Source organism: Orussus abietinus, unplaced genomic scaffold, assembly GCF_000612105.2.
Source record: "Orussus abietinus isolate OABI.00-Male unplaced genomic scaffold, Oabi_2.0 scaffold9, whole genome shotgun sequence".
In the NCBI taxonomy this organism is placed as follows: domain Eukaryota; kingdom Metazoa; phylum Arthropoda; class Insecta; order Hymenoptera; family Orussidae; genus Orussus; species Orussus abietinus.
The window spans coordinates 17258-31956 of record NW_019396004.1 but is presented as its reverse complement, the minus strand read 5'-3'; the positions used below and the strand labels follow the sequence as shown (position 1 = coordinate 31956).

The 14699-nt window shown below is 61.4% G+C and overlaps 2 protein-coding genes across 2 annotated transcripts in view; both read left to right on the top strand.

The window, feature by feature from the left end:
* LOC105700993 (transmembrane protein 132E) overlaps window positions 1-14699 on the top strand; it is a 37541-nt gene that overhangs the window by 9863 nt on the left and 12979 nt on the right. Inside the window, exons 2-3 of the mRNA XM_012427363.1 lie at window positions 6779-7721; window positions 10950-11093. Coding sequence (XP_012282786.1) covers window positions 6779-7721; window positions 10950-11093 — 1087 coding nt within the window. The remainder of the gene's footprint in view (window positions 1-6778; window positions 7722-10949; window positions 11094-14699) is intronic.
* On the top strand, window positions 2851-4494 carry LOC105700994 (phospholipase A2). Its single transcript, XM_012427364.1, has 4 exons — window positions 2851-3019; window positions 3081-3240; window positions 3354-3506; window positions 3609-4494. The coding sequence occupies exons 1-4, from the start codon at window positions 2860-2862 to the stop codon at window positions 3811-3813; spliced, it is 678 nt and encodes a 225-aa protein (XP_012282787.1). The 5' UTR covers window positions 2851-2859; the 3' UTR covers window positions 3814-4494.

Here is a 14699-nt window from a genome sequence, read left to right as displayed (position 1 = left end):
GAAGCGCGCGGGGGACGAATCCCAGGAGTTGAAAGGGCGCGAGGGGAGGGGAGAGCGCCGGGAAACCTCTATACGAGGTGTACGAACCGTACAAGCGGATTTTCACCCTCTGGGCACATTTGCCGAGGCATCTTTTCTACCCTCGAATAAAGGCGGCTTTATTAAGCTTCGTTAAGCTCGGCCGCGCGAACTCGTCCATCGATTTCCCGGTGGTGGTTTCCCGAGGGACGGGGCAAGACGGGGAAACGCTCGAAGTTTAACCCTTGCCGAGAACTCGCGATTCGCGCCGATACCACGAGGGGCAGACGGGGGGCAGACGGGGGGCAGACGGGGGGCAGACGAGGGGCAGACGAAGGGCGGCCGAGCGCGCCGCCCCGGAAGCCCTCGGGGTTCCGCGAGTGGTCCGCGACCGCCTTCACGGCGCGAGATTCGTTTCGCGACCGCCGACTGCCGCCGACTGCCGCCGACCGGAAGCCCTGGCCCCTCTTGACGTACGCTCGACTTTGCGATCGATTTCTCCGGCCTGCTCCGGCCTGCTCCGGCCTGCTCCGGCCGACATGCCGGACTCGGTGGAACGTATGTACTGCGCCGAGCAGATCAACGTGCCGGTGACGTTTCCCCATATCCTCAAGCTGTACGCAAAGGCCGCGATCCGTACGCAACCGTACGACCTCCTGAGGTGGACGTCCGCCTACTTCCGGGCCCTGTCCAACGGAGATGAGCCCCCGGTGAAGGTAGGAACCGGAAGGACCGGTCCCCGTTCTCCCGAGACTCTCGAGATCGATTCGATTCAGAGGCGGCTGGAGTATCCCCCCGGGGACCACCCATCGGGCATCTCTCCGGGATACTTGAAGACCTTGTTGCGGCAATTTGGCCACGTCGAGTCCGTGCCCGTGGGAAGCCTGTTGTCGCGCTGGCAGGGAATGGGCCTGCCGGAGTCCGGTCTCTACCAGGTTCTGACGACGGGCAGGTTCCTCGAGCGGGGGTGCCACTTTTACCGGTTCCTGGCGGTGTGCTGCGGCTCGCTGGGCAACGTGAGTCTCGGCGTTCCCGGCCGGGGCGGGAAAGAAGAAAGAACGGAAAATCGCTCGAGTCTCCCCTTTGCAGAACCTTTTCGAGACCATGATCCACGTCTGCGAGCTGCTGACGGAGGAGCCCGAGGGAGGCTCGGCGATGATCCCGCTGAAAACGTTCCTGGACCTTTACGGATTCCTGGCGGGCCTCCGATGTCCAGGGGAGCCGGAGCCCGAAGCCGTCTCGGTCCCGCTCGGCGAGGCGCCTCGAGCTCCGGAAACGTTTCGTTCCCGAGGATCCCTGGAATCGGACGACGAGGAGCTCGGAGCCGAAGGCGACTCGCAGGGAACGGCGAGCGGGGCCGACGAAACGGTGCCTTCTCCGACGTCCTCCAGTCCCGAGTCTCGGGAAGCCGCGGAAAGGGAGGAGAAGCAAAGAAGAGAAGACCAGCGGGAGGTGGATCCGGATCCGAACAAGGACGGCCAGGCTGCCTCCGGGATAACGGACTCCGCCGACGAGTCCGAGGGGGAGGTGAATTTTCCGTTGTTCCCTCGCCTCTGTTTCCTCTGTTTCTCGACGAGATCGACAACCGGATCGTCGTCGAACCTTGTTTCCAGGAGTACTCCCCTTCGATGGAAGGCGAGGAGACGACGCGGCATCCCGAGCGAGCCGAATCCCAAGGAACCGCGGATTCGGCTCGCTCGAGGGAGGAAGAGGCGGAGGGGGCTCGGGGACTCTGCCACTGCCCGGAGACTCGGAGGGAGAAGCCGCCCGACGATTCCGAGCATCCGGCTCGGGACCCGGTCGAGGAGTTCCTGGGAAGAATGCGCGCCCTCTTCCCGGACCCACCCGGGATCGGGAAGGCGGTTTCCGCCGACAGGGTCACGGCCGTGGGACTCTGGCTGACGGCGTGTGCCCGTCGTCAGGCGGGACTGGTGGGACCTCGGAACCTCCGACACTTCGCGTGTCCTCCCCTGGACGAGAGTCCCGGATACGAGGGTCGAGGGTGGAGAGCGGACGATCCGCCGTTTTAAGGGGTCGGTCGAAAAAACGGAGGCGAAGGTACGTGCCGTCGATGGCGGGAGCTTTTACGCGGCCTCGTGCGCGACCTACGGCACCCTATAAATACTCGGGCCGCCCAGTGGCGAAACGGGCGCACTCGGCGCGATGGACCGCTTTTAACCGCCCACCGGTCTAATAATAAAAATGCCGGAACCGCCGCTCGCTCCCGGCGGGCTTTAAGCTTTAAAGAGACCGGGCTCGAGCTCGCCGAAGCTCCCGACGCGACCGGGCGCAAATTGGCCGATTCCCGAATACCTTCCGGTCCGTGGATCCCGCGTTTTCCCGACTCGGCCGTACCACCTCCCGAGGGTGCGTAAATCTTTTCCGGATGACGGCGGGCAGACCCGGGGCCGAGCCGCGCGTCTCGGATGGACGTCTCTCCCTCGTTCCGCGATTTGGACGCCTTCGTCTGGACCCTCGTAAATCTCGTCCTCCTTCTTTCCTCCTTCTTTCCTCGTTTTTGCGCGGGGCCGCGGGTCGTCGCTTCGAGCTCACCCGAGGAACTGCTCGCGAGCCGGGCCCGAACCCCGCCGCGTCCTGACCGGATCCGGATCCGGCGGAAACTGCTAATCGCGAGTTCCGGCGTCACCTGATTTCTCCACCCGAAAAATCAACCCACGTGCCAGATTGCCCGACTCGTCGAGGGTCTTATCGCCGCTTATCCGCGGCTTATCCGCGGCTTATCGACTCGTCGAGCTCCGCGCGAGCAGCCGACCAGTGGTCAAGGATGAATATAAAGGCCGACCGGTCCGTTCCTCGTCGAGAGTCCTGCGGTGCCTCGAGATGGTCCCTTTCGCGCTCCGCATTTTCCCGGTCCTCGCGCTGGGCTTCCTCGGGTGCTCCAGAGGATGGGCGATAGGGAATCGCCTCTCGGACCCGGAAGACGCGGACGGCAGCGGTCAGCGAGAGAGCGGGGAACCCAGCCCGCGGATCATCTTCCCAGGTGAGATCGAGAGCCAACGGGGTCGAGGAGGGCTTTCATTCGGATCGAATTCGACGGCCAGGTACGAAGTGGTGCGGTAGCGGAAACGTGGCGGAGGATTACGACGACCTGGGCACCTTTGCCGAGACCGACGCCTGCTGCCGAGCTCACGATCACTGCGAGGACGCCATCGAGGGCGGGCGGAGCGCGCACGGGCTGACCAACCCCGCCTTCTACACCAGGTGAAGTCGAAGAGAGTTTACCTTTTTTCCGGGCGGACCTTGGGGCGCCGCTCGGGGGCCGGGGGGGTCCTGGGACGAGAGGTATCTTCTGAGGAACTTTGGCGTGTCTTCAGGGTACTCTGCGCCTGCGACGAGAGATTCTATGACTGTCTGCGCGATTCCGGGGACAATGCCGGAGGAAAAGTTGGTACCGCGTACTTCACCCTCCTGGGGACCCAGTGCTTTCGCGATGATTACCCCGTCGTGGGATGCAGGCGCCGATCGACGTAAGTTCCGAGGGAAACTGGAGCACAAGGACCCGGGGCGATTCGGAAGATGGAAAGCTCCCGTCTGGGAAGGAGGAACGTGAGAGTTCGCTTTTTCGACAGATACCCCAGACGGTGCCTGGAGTACGAGCTGGACGAGAGCCAGCCGAAGAGGTACCAGTGGTTCGACGTGCCCCCCTTCCGAGGATCCAGCCCCGAGGAAAGCGAAAGCCTGTCCCCGAGGGAGCGGGGCCCCCCGCAGCCTCCGCCGGTCCGGAAGGAACCGAATCGATTCTTCCGCGATCCCTCGTCGTCGCGATTTTCCTGATTCTCTCCATTTTCCGGCGCGGCGCTTCGCGACGCACAAAGCGAACGCGGCGCGTAGCCCGGCGGACGGCTTTAAAGGGCCTCTGGCGGGCGATTTCCAGCGGAAAATGCGAAATCCCGGCGCGAAACGAGATTTGGAGCTTTTTCGAGCGGCTTTGCCGATCGATCGGCGCCCCGGGCGGTCCGGGTCCGATTCCCCGTCTGGCCTCGGATTGGGATGCGTGCGAAGCGCCGCTCGCTCGCCGCCCGATCATCCTCTCGGCCACCTAATCGCATCGATCCCCCCTCGCCGGCCCGATTATTAATCGGCCAATTTGCGGGGCCCTTTGTTCGCGATCCCCCTGGACCAGTTTCGCTTCAACCCGTCCTCCTTCGTCTCCCCCTCCGCCGCCTCGAAGGCACCACCTTACCGGGGTGGTGCCTTCCCCCGTGAGCGCCGACTCGGCAGAAAATGGGAATACGATCGTACAGTTTGTAATTACGGTTACGGTCGTCGGTATCGTTACCTCTGTACGAGACTCTGTATGCGAGAGGTTGAATGAACGTTCGGTACGGCGATGAGAGCGGTTTCGACTCCGAAATGGGCCGGATTGACCCCCTTTCCTTTCAATGGAAGTCGGCGGCGCCTCGTTGCGTTTTTTTCAGGGGGAACGGATAAAAGCGGGATCCCTGGCTTCGGTTATCTCCATTTTACTCTCTACCCTCGTTCTCGCGCGTTCGCGAGTTCTCTAGCCGTCGGTGCGCGCTCCGTCGTCCCGGACGCGGGAGGTTCGGCCCGGGCATCGCGGAATCTCGCGACCGCGCGAAGGGGGAGGTATTACTTTTTCGAGAGAGGAAAGAAAAGTCCTCTGCTCTTTCCGTACCTCACTTTAAGCCTTGAAGGACCTCTTTCGTCTATTGTCTTTGGACGATCGAGGACATCTTTGACCTCTAAGAGCGAACCGCAGGGCCCTCGCCGCATTCCTTCCTTCCTTTTGAAAAATTCTTTCAACGTCGAATCTGCGTTGGTACGTATTCTCAAACGTAACGAGCATCTTTAAGAGGCCGTTCAATGAAGATTCGCGGAAAGCTTCGCGCGAATCAACTACGACTCGAGGACACGGTTCGGAAGAGTTTGCATCCGCCGAAGGGGATGGAAACGGAGGGGGAGAGGACGAAGCGAAGCAACGGGAAAAACAAAGGGGGAACGTCGGGGAAGAGATAAGATGACGCGCGTCACCTCTCGGCTTATCCCCAAGGATATCCCGGGGACTCCGCTCTTTCGGAAGGCGAATTTCGCGTTTGCCGCAGCGCTTTAATCCCGGAAATGCCTCCGCGAGCCGCTCTCCCCAGAGAATTGGATTCCTTCTTCAGGAATTCCGGACTCCACTTCGTGATCCGACTTATCGCGGACCCAACGTCTCGACGGAAAAGTTGGAAGAAAATAATTCCAATGGACCCACGAAAAGAAGAAGGCCGAAGAGGACCTCGGGAGGGCCCTTTTACCGATCGCAAGGAGGAGCGGAGACAGGTTTCCGTCGAGTTCGCCCCTCGATTGGATTCGTAGCGGGAGGAAGGAGAAGGACCGCCACCGTTGACGGGAGGAAGCCGCGGAAGGGCCGCGACCTCGTCCTCGGTTCGGGATTTGGTTCGGGATTTATGGCCGGGTCAGGCACCGTCGCGGTCCCGGCCCGATTTACGGCTCGTCTTTACACCTACCCCGGTCGCGGGTCCCGTCGGAGCGGCCCCTCCAACTTGGCCCGAGACTTCCGGAGACGCGAAGGGAGATGCGTCTTCGTCCCGCCACCCGACTCCTTCCCCGGTGCCCCGGCAATTGGAACATCGCAGCCCGGGAGCGACCCCGAGTCCGAGTCGTCGTTTTCGAGGACGAGCCCCCGCGAGTGGGGGCGGAGGACGCTCGGGTTCCTACCGATTTGGCTACGATCGGACGCACCCCGATCGATGACCCGACAAACGGCCGAGGATCGCGGGAACCCGTAACGCGTCCGTTTTAACCGACCATCTTCGACCAACCACCTGTGCGCACTGCCGGCTCGACCTCTCGAGACTTCGCGGTCGGTCGACCCCTTTGTTCGTTCTCGTAATTGGACGGGATTATATACGCGCGCACGTATTTACTCTGCGTTTTTCAGTCCCGGGAAAGCACCCGGAACGACCCCCTCTCCCTTTCTTTCCGTCATTTTCGCATCGACGTTTCGCGACCTCTGGTCGGCCGGCTGATCGATACCTCCTCGACTGGCTCCCGGAGTCGCGGAGTTTCATTTTTCACGCCCGGGATTCTCGGAACGAAAACCTCCTCGCGGGTCAATTTTCCCGATGGCCGAGCTATCGGGCGACGACTCCCCGACGAGACCCGCGGTTTCGGGGAGGGGGGGCAGGCATCGGGGGGAGGAAAAGTAGGGCGGACGCACCCCTTCGCTTCGAGATCCAATTACCCCCGACGCCCCCCGCGGCTATCTTTAATTATAAATACCCCGGGCAGAAGTCCCGAAGGAGCGCGCCTCGATCCTCCGTTTTCGGGACCAGAGCTCGCGGCTTTCCGACTGCCCGGACACGATTCCGCCCTTCTCCCGGATGTCTTCGAAAGTTGGGAACTGCGCGCCCCGAGTCGTAATTGGCACCTCGAGGTGTCGGTCGACGGAGGTGGCGCCGACGGGTGCGTTAATTAATCCCATTCATTCGACGCCGCCGATTCGATTCCTGTCGGGAGCAGCGGGCGGGATAGGACTTTTTTTCGGGGAGGTCGAACCTCGGCACGGCTAGTCGGAGCGACGCACATCTCGATCGGAACCTCGGCCGGACCTCGGCCGGACCTCGGCCGGACCTCGGCCGGAACTTGGCCCTCCTCGAAGGTAAATCGCTGTTTGCCGCGGTCGGAGGCGGTCGGCAAATTGCTCGGAGCGAGACTAGGAGCTTGGAACTCTTGGACGTCCCGGTTACTAACCGCGTCCCGTTTCCGGTTCCAGGGGTGGCAGCGTCCGTGGAGGTCCACTTCGAGAACAAGGATGGCGGCTTCTTCCTGAAACACACGCCTCGGCAGTACTACCCTTCGCAGCCGGAGACGTCGGCGGCGGCGGCGCCGCCGCCGCCGCCGCCGCCCGTCCTGGCGCCCGGCCCGGGCCCACCGGGGTCGGTCCTGTCCACCGACAAGTTCACCGTCTTCCAGACGAGCGAGCCGGCCTCGGTGAGGGCGACCTACGGGCCCTTCAGCACGAAGCAGACCGTGCCGGCCAGGTACATCGTGCCCGACCCCCTGGACGCGCTGCCGGGGCCCGAGGTGCGGCGCAACCTGACCTCGACGGCCGCGCTGCTGGACGCGCAGGAGCTGGGCTCTCGACATCTGGACATGTCGGCCCACCTGGTCCGACCGAGCGTCCCTCGGGACTCGCCGGTCCTGCGAGTCCTCTTCCACGCCGGGAGCGAGGCGGGCGGCAGGCGGCAGGTGCTCGTCACCAGACACCAGAGGGTCTGCGTGGTCCTGCACGCCACGCTCAACGGCAGGAACCCCCTGACGGCCGCCTGCAGCCCGGACGGCGAGGACGGCGTGTGCCTGGCCCAGATCACCGTCCCCGCCACCTGGTGGGCCCCCCTGCCGCCGCCGGACGCGTCGGGTAGAGTCAAGGTCGTCAAGACGCTGCCCCGGCTGGTGCAGGTCGCCTACTCGGTGCTGGAGCCCCGGACCGAGACCGACGGCGGCTGCCAGCCCAGGGTGCAGATCCAGCCCGTCACTCCCCTGGGCCAGGTGCCGCTGACGCCCAACAAGTCCGCCTACAAGGAGCTCCGGAACGACGAGTTCCTCACCCTGCTGGTGCCCCACGGGCCGCTGTACCCCAGGTCCAGGCTGCACGTCCCGGTCTTCCTCCATCCGCCCGGCGCCCAGGGGGTCCCCGTCGCGGGAGTCGTCCTCAGGTGAGCCGAGGGAAGAGAGAGGAGGAAGCGTTTGCTCTTTGCTCTCCGCCGCCTTTACCCCGTTCCCGGAAACGTCCAAAATTCGCTTACCGGGGGATCCGCGCGATTTCGACGCGTTCGAATGATCCGACGTCGATCGACGGCTCGGACCTCGTCCGCCAGAGCGCGGGACTGGATAAGGATGGAAACCGCGACGCCGTCGTTTATCGGGCTTCCGGCGCGTTTCCGGCTTTCGGTAATCCGCGTCGCCCCTTTAATTCGTCCTATCCGAGCGCCAACGGCTGCCGGTCGCTCCCGGTCGCTCCCGGTCGCTCCCGGTGATTTGTCGGGAACGAGGCGTGCCCCCGGGACGCCACGGGGAATCGATTAACCCGGGATTTAATAGACGGCTCGATCTTGGAGACAACGTCTCCGCGAATGGCGCGAGCGGACCTCCTCGTCCTCCGGGGGGTACCGGAAGAACCGGAAGAACCGGAAGAGAATCGTGTCCGGTCGCGGGGCCAAGGGGGAAGATCGAACGAAAGGGCGAGAAGGTGTCGTAGAGGCGGGCCGTAAATGGCTCGGAGTCGACGGGCAACGGCCGCGCGACGGAATATGGAAGCGCCGGAGTAGGCCGTCAGGCCCGGGCAACATCGGGAGATGATATCGATCGGCAATTTGCATGTAAACGACGCGATCGAGCTGAAATATCCGCGCCGAGCCTCGTCCACTCGGTAATTGCGCCGCTCTCGGGTCGCTCCCTGTGCCTCTTCCCTTTCCCTTTATCTCCCTTCGCCATCGTCTGCCGTCGAGAGCCCACCGGAGGAACGCCGACTCCGACCGAGATCCTGGACCGACCCTTCGACTCCGCTCCGCGGCTTTGCGTTGGAAACGAGTCGACGCGTCGCGTAATTATTTTAATCGGGGGCACCCACCCCGGTCGGCGATCGACCGAGCGCAAGGGATGGCCATGGCCGCTGTTTGCACTCGCGAGCCAAGGGGTGGCTCCTCCTCGGGGCTTTTTCAATTTCCTGCCCTCCCCCTTCCCCGCGCTTATCGGACGTCTTCCCTCCCGGACGAGGGGACGCTTAATGCCCGGGGAGGGCGCCGCGATGCACTTCGCGCGTTTTGTCCGCGCCCATTTTTCTTCGGGCCGACGTGCACCCCTCCTCCGGAGGTGGGGCGTCCTTTCCCCGAAGAGAACGAAGGCGCCCGTTTCGCCGCCGACACCCCTGGAGGAGCCGAGTGGACCTCGAAGAAGCCTCTCGGTTCGTCCCCGTGGGCCCTCGAATTGACCGTTCCTGGAGCTTTAATATTCAAATTTAAATCGGGAGCGGAACGACGGGATTTAAATCACGGCAGCCTCCTCGAGGTTCCTTCGCCGGGTCCTTTTGCCCTCCATAATGGTCTCGTCCGGGGGTCGTCCACCCTCGAGGCGCTTCGACTGCTTGATTCCAGTTGCACCCTTAAGGCGCTTCGAATTCTAAAGTTGAAATTTAGCGATTCGGGTCGTCGGAGCCCCCTTCGAGATTCCTCTGGGTCCTTCCCTCCACGTAACGGTCGCCTCCGAAGAAAATCCCTTTGAAGAGTCCTCCGCCAACTCCTTCGCGCGGGGTCGTTACCCGGGACTTACGCAGGAGCGTTTTCCGCAAATCGCAAGGGGAAGTCTCTCGTCTTGGAAACGTCCCTTAATTTCTGAATATCTCGATCCGAAATTGGTGGCGGCCTCGACTCTCGACGGGGTGGAAGTTTCTCGCTTCACGAGCAAACTTTTCGCCGCCGAGGGTGGGGATCCAAAAGTGGCCGACGCTTATAAGGGAGTTAGCGAGTCGTTACCGTGCCCGGAGACCGGAAGGGTGGAAGCTTCGAGGACCCCCCTGGTGTCGTCGGACAAGCGCCGGGGCGAACTCTCGACGACCGCTCTCGTTAGGCAGTCTTTGGAGGAGCGAATCGGGATCTCGGGACGCGGAATCGCGGAGGGGCGTCGAGATGCATTCCTCTCTTCGGCAGGAGCGACGCGTCCCTGCGGATCCTGGAATTCCTTCGCACGAGCCCCAGGGATTCGCCGGGCGCTCCCCTACCGGAGACAGATGCGAATGCGTCACCGATCGACGTCGAGTGCATTTATTATGCAACTACCCGGGCACGTACGCGCATAGGTGCATTCGAGCTCCGCAGCGTATGCTGAAACGTTTCTACCCGGAGCGGATCGATGACGGCGGCATACGCGACGGCAGCTTTCAACGGGGGGTCGATCCAGGGTGGTCGTCGTCGTCCACGAATCTTGGATACCCATTCTCGAATTTGAACGAATGGAACCTCCGTTCCGACGTTGTGCCTAGGGTCAAGGGGCGCATTCGCCGGTTAACGCGGTTACGACCGAGATCTACGAGAGATCTCGTCCGCGATGACGTTGGCGAACGGCGTCGCGCTGCCGCCGCTATCGGCTCCTCTGACCTCGGGGGGCGCGTATCTGGACCGTGGACCTCCTTCGATCTCCGATACGCGCCCTAGATGCGCGAACACGAGCCTAGACGCCTTCGACGATCGACGGACCCTTCTTCTCTCCTGTCTCGGCAAGAGGGGCATCGGCGTTCCGGGTTCTTTTTCTCTTGTGCCGGCGCGCCGGAACGAAATTAGCTCGGCGGGACCCCGATGCGCGATGCAAAGAGATTCGCGCGGGAAAAGTCGTTCCCCGGCAAAAACGCTCGACCGAACCGGCGGCGGCCTCGTCATCGGGCCCGGAAAGTGGGCCGCGACGTGCTCGAGGTCGGTGCAATCGTTAGTAATGGATTTTCAAGAGCGTAATCAAATGAGAAAGCACTTTCCGCCCGGGCCGGCGGGTACGTGCGAGCGCGCGTACACCGGAGCACAAAGGATATCGAAACGACGGCTCGTCGCCGGCCCTGTAAACGGAACTTGCTCGTTATTCGCGAAACGCCGGGAATTACGACGGCCGTTGAGCGCCGCTTAAGGGCGCCCCGAGACCCTTACCTTTGCGCCATTTATTAATTCCCTCCGATGAGAATCCTCCCCCTAATTAATCCCGAGAATGCCTCTCCGCCTGGAAATTGCCCGTTCGCGCGACAGGTGCTCCACCCCCCGAATTTTTAAGTAAAGACTCGTGTAATTCGGTGGAAGGATAAATCGCCGGTTGCGCATCCTTGACCGCCCTGGCCGCCGACGCGCTTACGACCCTTTCGCATTCGGTTTGAAAAGTCGATTCGATCGATTCTCCTCTGCTTGCAGGGCCAGGGTGAAGTCGGGGGTGAAAATCCTGGACGCCTCGTCGAGCAGCGTGGACTGGACCGTGGAGTCGCTGATAAACCCGAAGAACACCGTGGCAACGTTTACGGCCAGACGCAAGGAGAACGTTTCCAGACCTCCCAGCACGTGAGTTTTTTCTTACTTCTCCTCGAAAACTCGGGGCCAAACGGGATTTAGAAAAATAACTATACATGTATTTGCTAACTTCCCGCTCCGGCGCGAGGCGATTACAATTTCAATATCTCGTCACTCGGCGAGACGAATCGACGACGTTTCCGATGACACCTTCCCGACATCCCGATCACCACAATCCTAGGAGGCTCCTGCGTTTTCGTTTCCCGGATTCGTCGGAGGACGAAGAGGAGGACGAAGAAGAACAGTCATCGTCCTTCTTCTTCTTTTTCTTGTTGCTGTCGTCGTCGTCGTCATCCTTCTTGCTCTTCCTGTGACTCTTGGACTTCTTGGAATGCTTTCCCCTCTTGGAGTCCTTCCCACTGTCGTCGTCCTCGTCGTCATCGCACTTGTTTCCGTTTCTTCCTTTGTCGTTGCTCTCCGAGGAACTGCTGCTGCTGCTGCAGTCGTTGTTCTCCTTCCTTCCCTTCCCGTGAGCATCGTCGTCGTCGTCGTCGTCGTCGTCGTCGTCGTCGTCGTCGTTCTTAGTGCCACGCCTGATGGACCGCCCGGTCCTCTTTCCCTGACCCTGATCCTTCTCCTCGCTGGTCTCGGAAGTGTCCGAGGAATCCTGACCCACCGCGAGCTGGTTCTCCGATACCGAGCGAGTCGTCTTCTTCCCCACAATGGCGGTCTCCTCGGAGCTGCTGCCGGACTCGGAGGACTCGCTGCTCTTCTTGGCGACTTCCCGAGGTGACTCCAAGCCCTGGTCGTCCGTGGTAGTACCGACGACTTCGTCCGTAGGAAAACTCTCCGTCCCGGCGCTGAGCAACACCGCCAGCACGACTTGCAGCAACGCCAATCGCCAGTGTAGGTCCATCGTGCACCAGGAAACACTCGGAGTCACTGTTTGGGAACCGCTCGCGATGCCTATTTATACCGAGAGCGCCTTATCGGGCGTCAGGAGTTATCGGCGGTCGGAGAAGCCGCTGGACCGCCGCGGCGCCGGAGGAGATATCTCCGACCAGAGATTACGGCTACACGTCGGAAGTCGCGCTTTCTTGGAACGAGAGATTTACCCGAATCCGCAGAAGCGGCGTCTCGCTTTTCCGGACCGACCCCTGGCCCTGACCTCGCGCCTTCGACCTGGAGATCCAGGAGGATCGATGGTCGATGAATTCCGGACGAGAAAGAAGGTCCTAGGGTCGCGGGAAAGAACGAGTCGGGCGAGTGGCGACGCAAACGCGGACTTCGAGCGGCCGTTCGACCAGGCGCGTTCGGGAGAGATAATCCGCCTGGAATTGTATCGTTTCGGTGCATAATTAAAGTTGCGGGACCTGCCGGGGGTGCAAGTTCTCCCGGCTAATGAGGGATGCAAAGTAGATGCACGCGTTGCACCCGGCGCCGCAACCGGGGCCGATTACGGTAACGAAGTACACCTCGCCGGAAACCGCCGCTGATAAAGCCGCTCCGCAACTTGCCCCGAGCCGGAGCCGCTCGTCCGGATCGCGTCGGCGCCGCTTAACGATCGTTAGCGATCGATTAACGGCCGATTAACGGCCGATTAATGGCCGATTAACGCCGGAACAACGAGCCCGCGGTGACGCCAACTCGGCCGATACGGTTTCCGGACCGGGACCTTCCCCGAATCTTCTCCATTTTCCTCCGAGTTGGGTAGACGTTCGGAAGGAACGAAATAACGAATCCATGTCTCGAACTTTTTCCATTTACCCTCGAAGTCTCGGGGTCCGAGGAGAATGGCGAAGCCGATAAGACTTCCGTTAAGCGACGAAATTTCCAAGTTGAGAGATTAACGGGCCGTTTAAGGTACGTTTAATCGACGAGATTCGGCCGAAATCAAGCAGAATTTTCTTCCACGAACGGCTCTTGGAAACGTCGTCGTTTCCGTTAAACGAAGTACGCAGCCCTTCCCCTTCCGTCCGCCCGAAGTCTGTTAGAATTCTGCCCCGTCTCCGCCGATGGGAGAAATGGTCGAACGGCGGCGCGTCGCGGCGCGTCGCGCCGTTCGATTTTGGGAGTTGTCGGGCGAAAAGCGAGGAGCAAAAAGTAAGATCGATTGGAGGCGAGGTGAACGGAGGCGGGAAGAGGAGCTCGGATTGCGCGTGTTTACTTTTATTGGATCGAAAGGCAGGATTGGCTGACGCATTCGCCACGGAAGTAATGGCTATCGGATATCGGCGATCGATCGCCCCGCGAAACTGCCGTTTCTCGAATTCTGCCGACTCCTCGTTTCTCTCTCCCTCCGTCGAGAGGTCGGGACACCGGGAAGGGATCGTTAACGTCGAAGCCCGCGTCTCCGAAGAGGCCCCGGGATACCGAGGAGAGAACGAAACGACGGTCAAGCGAGATCTTCCCGGAAAAGTTGAAATCCCGAGCGACCCCTTAACACAAATTGGCCAGCACCGAGCTTTCCGGGCGTCCTGGAGCTCCCGGGAACTCGCCGAGCCTCCTTTCCGCATCCCGCTGCCGGTTAAATGGCCGACGTCGTCGATCCGTCCCCGAAGCCCGTGGCCCCCGCGGAGGCGCGCGGTCGGTCCGTTATCCAAACATTTTCGCGTTATCCTCTGGCGTAATTCGTTACGCTCCCGTTTCCCGAGTTGTCCGACTTTTCCGACTTTTCCGACTTTTCCAGCGGCCGCAACTCGGCGCGTTGAATTCGCGAGCGTTTAAGCGGATCAAAAGCAGGGACGAGGTGGCATCAAGCCGCGATTTAACGCCCTGATGGCGTCGCGGCGACCCTTGCTCGTTAAATTCGTTTGTAATCGCTAAATAATCGCGGCGTTGCGCCCGCCCTCCTCGTTCCGTGCTGCGGAAAACCGCCGACCAGAACGGGCGCGCGCGGAACCGTCAAACGGTAGAATCTCCGAATGTCCCGCCGTCATCGTCGTTACGAAAATGACGAAAGAAAACTTCTGAAGATTTTGGCTGACCCTCTTCTTGTTCCCGTGGAACGAGTGGACTGATTTCCCGGAATCTCTCCGAAAAAGTGACGACTCGGAGGGAGGTCTCGACGAATTACGTGGAATCAAGTCCGTCCCGGCAGAGAATGGGGATTTTTTCCTCCTGGAAAGCAGGAGGAGGGCGCGGGGGAGGAAAAAGGAAGCCAAGGACCCTCGGAATCGGGAGCTGGCGACTTCCGAGGTCTATTTACCCGGGGAAATGAAATCCGTCGGCGGGCCCGACGGCGGATCGACGTCGGGTGTCACTCGACTCGGAATTATGGGCTCGACGACGCCGGGGGTGCGAATTTACATCGTAATTCAATCTACTCGCCGACGTGTACAGTCGCACTTCACTTATCCGTCTAATTGCTCCCGGACTATCCGCTCTTCCGGCTCGGAATCCCGAAATCGGCGACGAACGGCGCTAACCGCATTTCCCGCTCCGGGCGTCCCAAAAAGAAGCCCGCGGCCAAACACGCTCCGCCGTTCCCGTTTAACGCCCGAAACGGACCGGCTCTTGTCTTGAAATTGCTCGTCCGAAAGTCGTTACGCGTAATTACGCAGTTACGTCGCGTTCGCGAGTCGAGGTGGGACAGGGATTCCTCGTGTCGCCAGTATTCCCATTTCTGGCCCACCTCGTCCTGGAAGTCCAGACCGC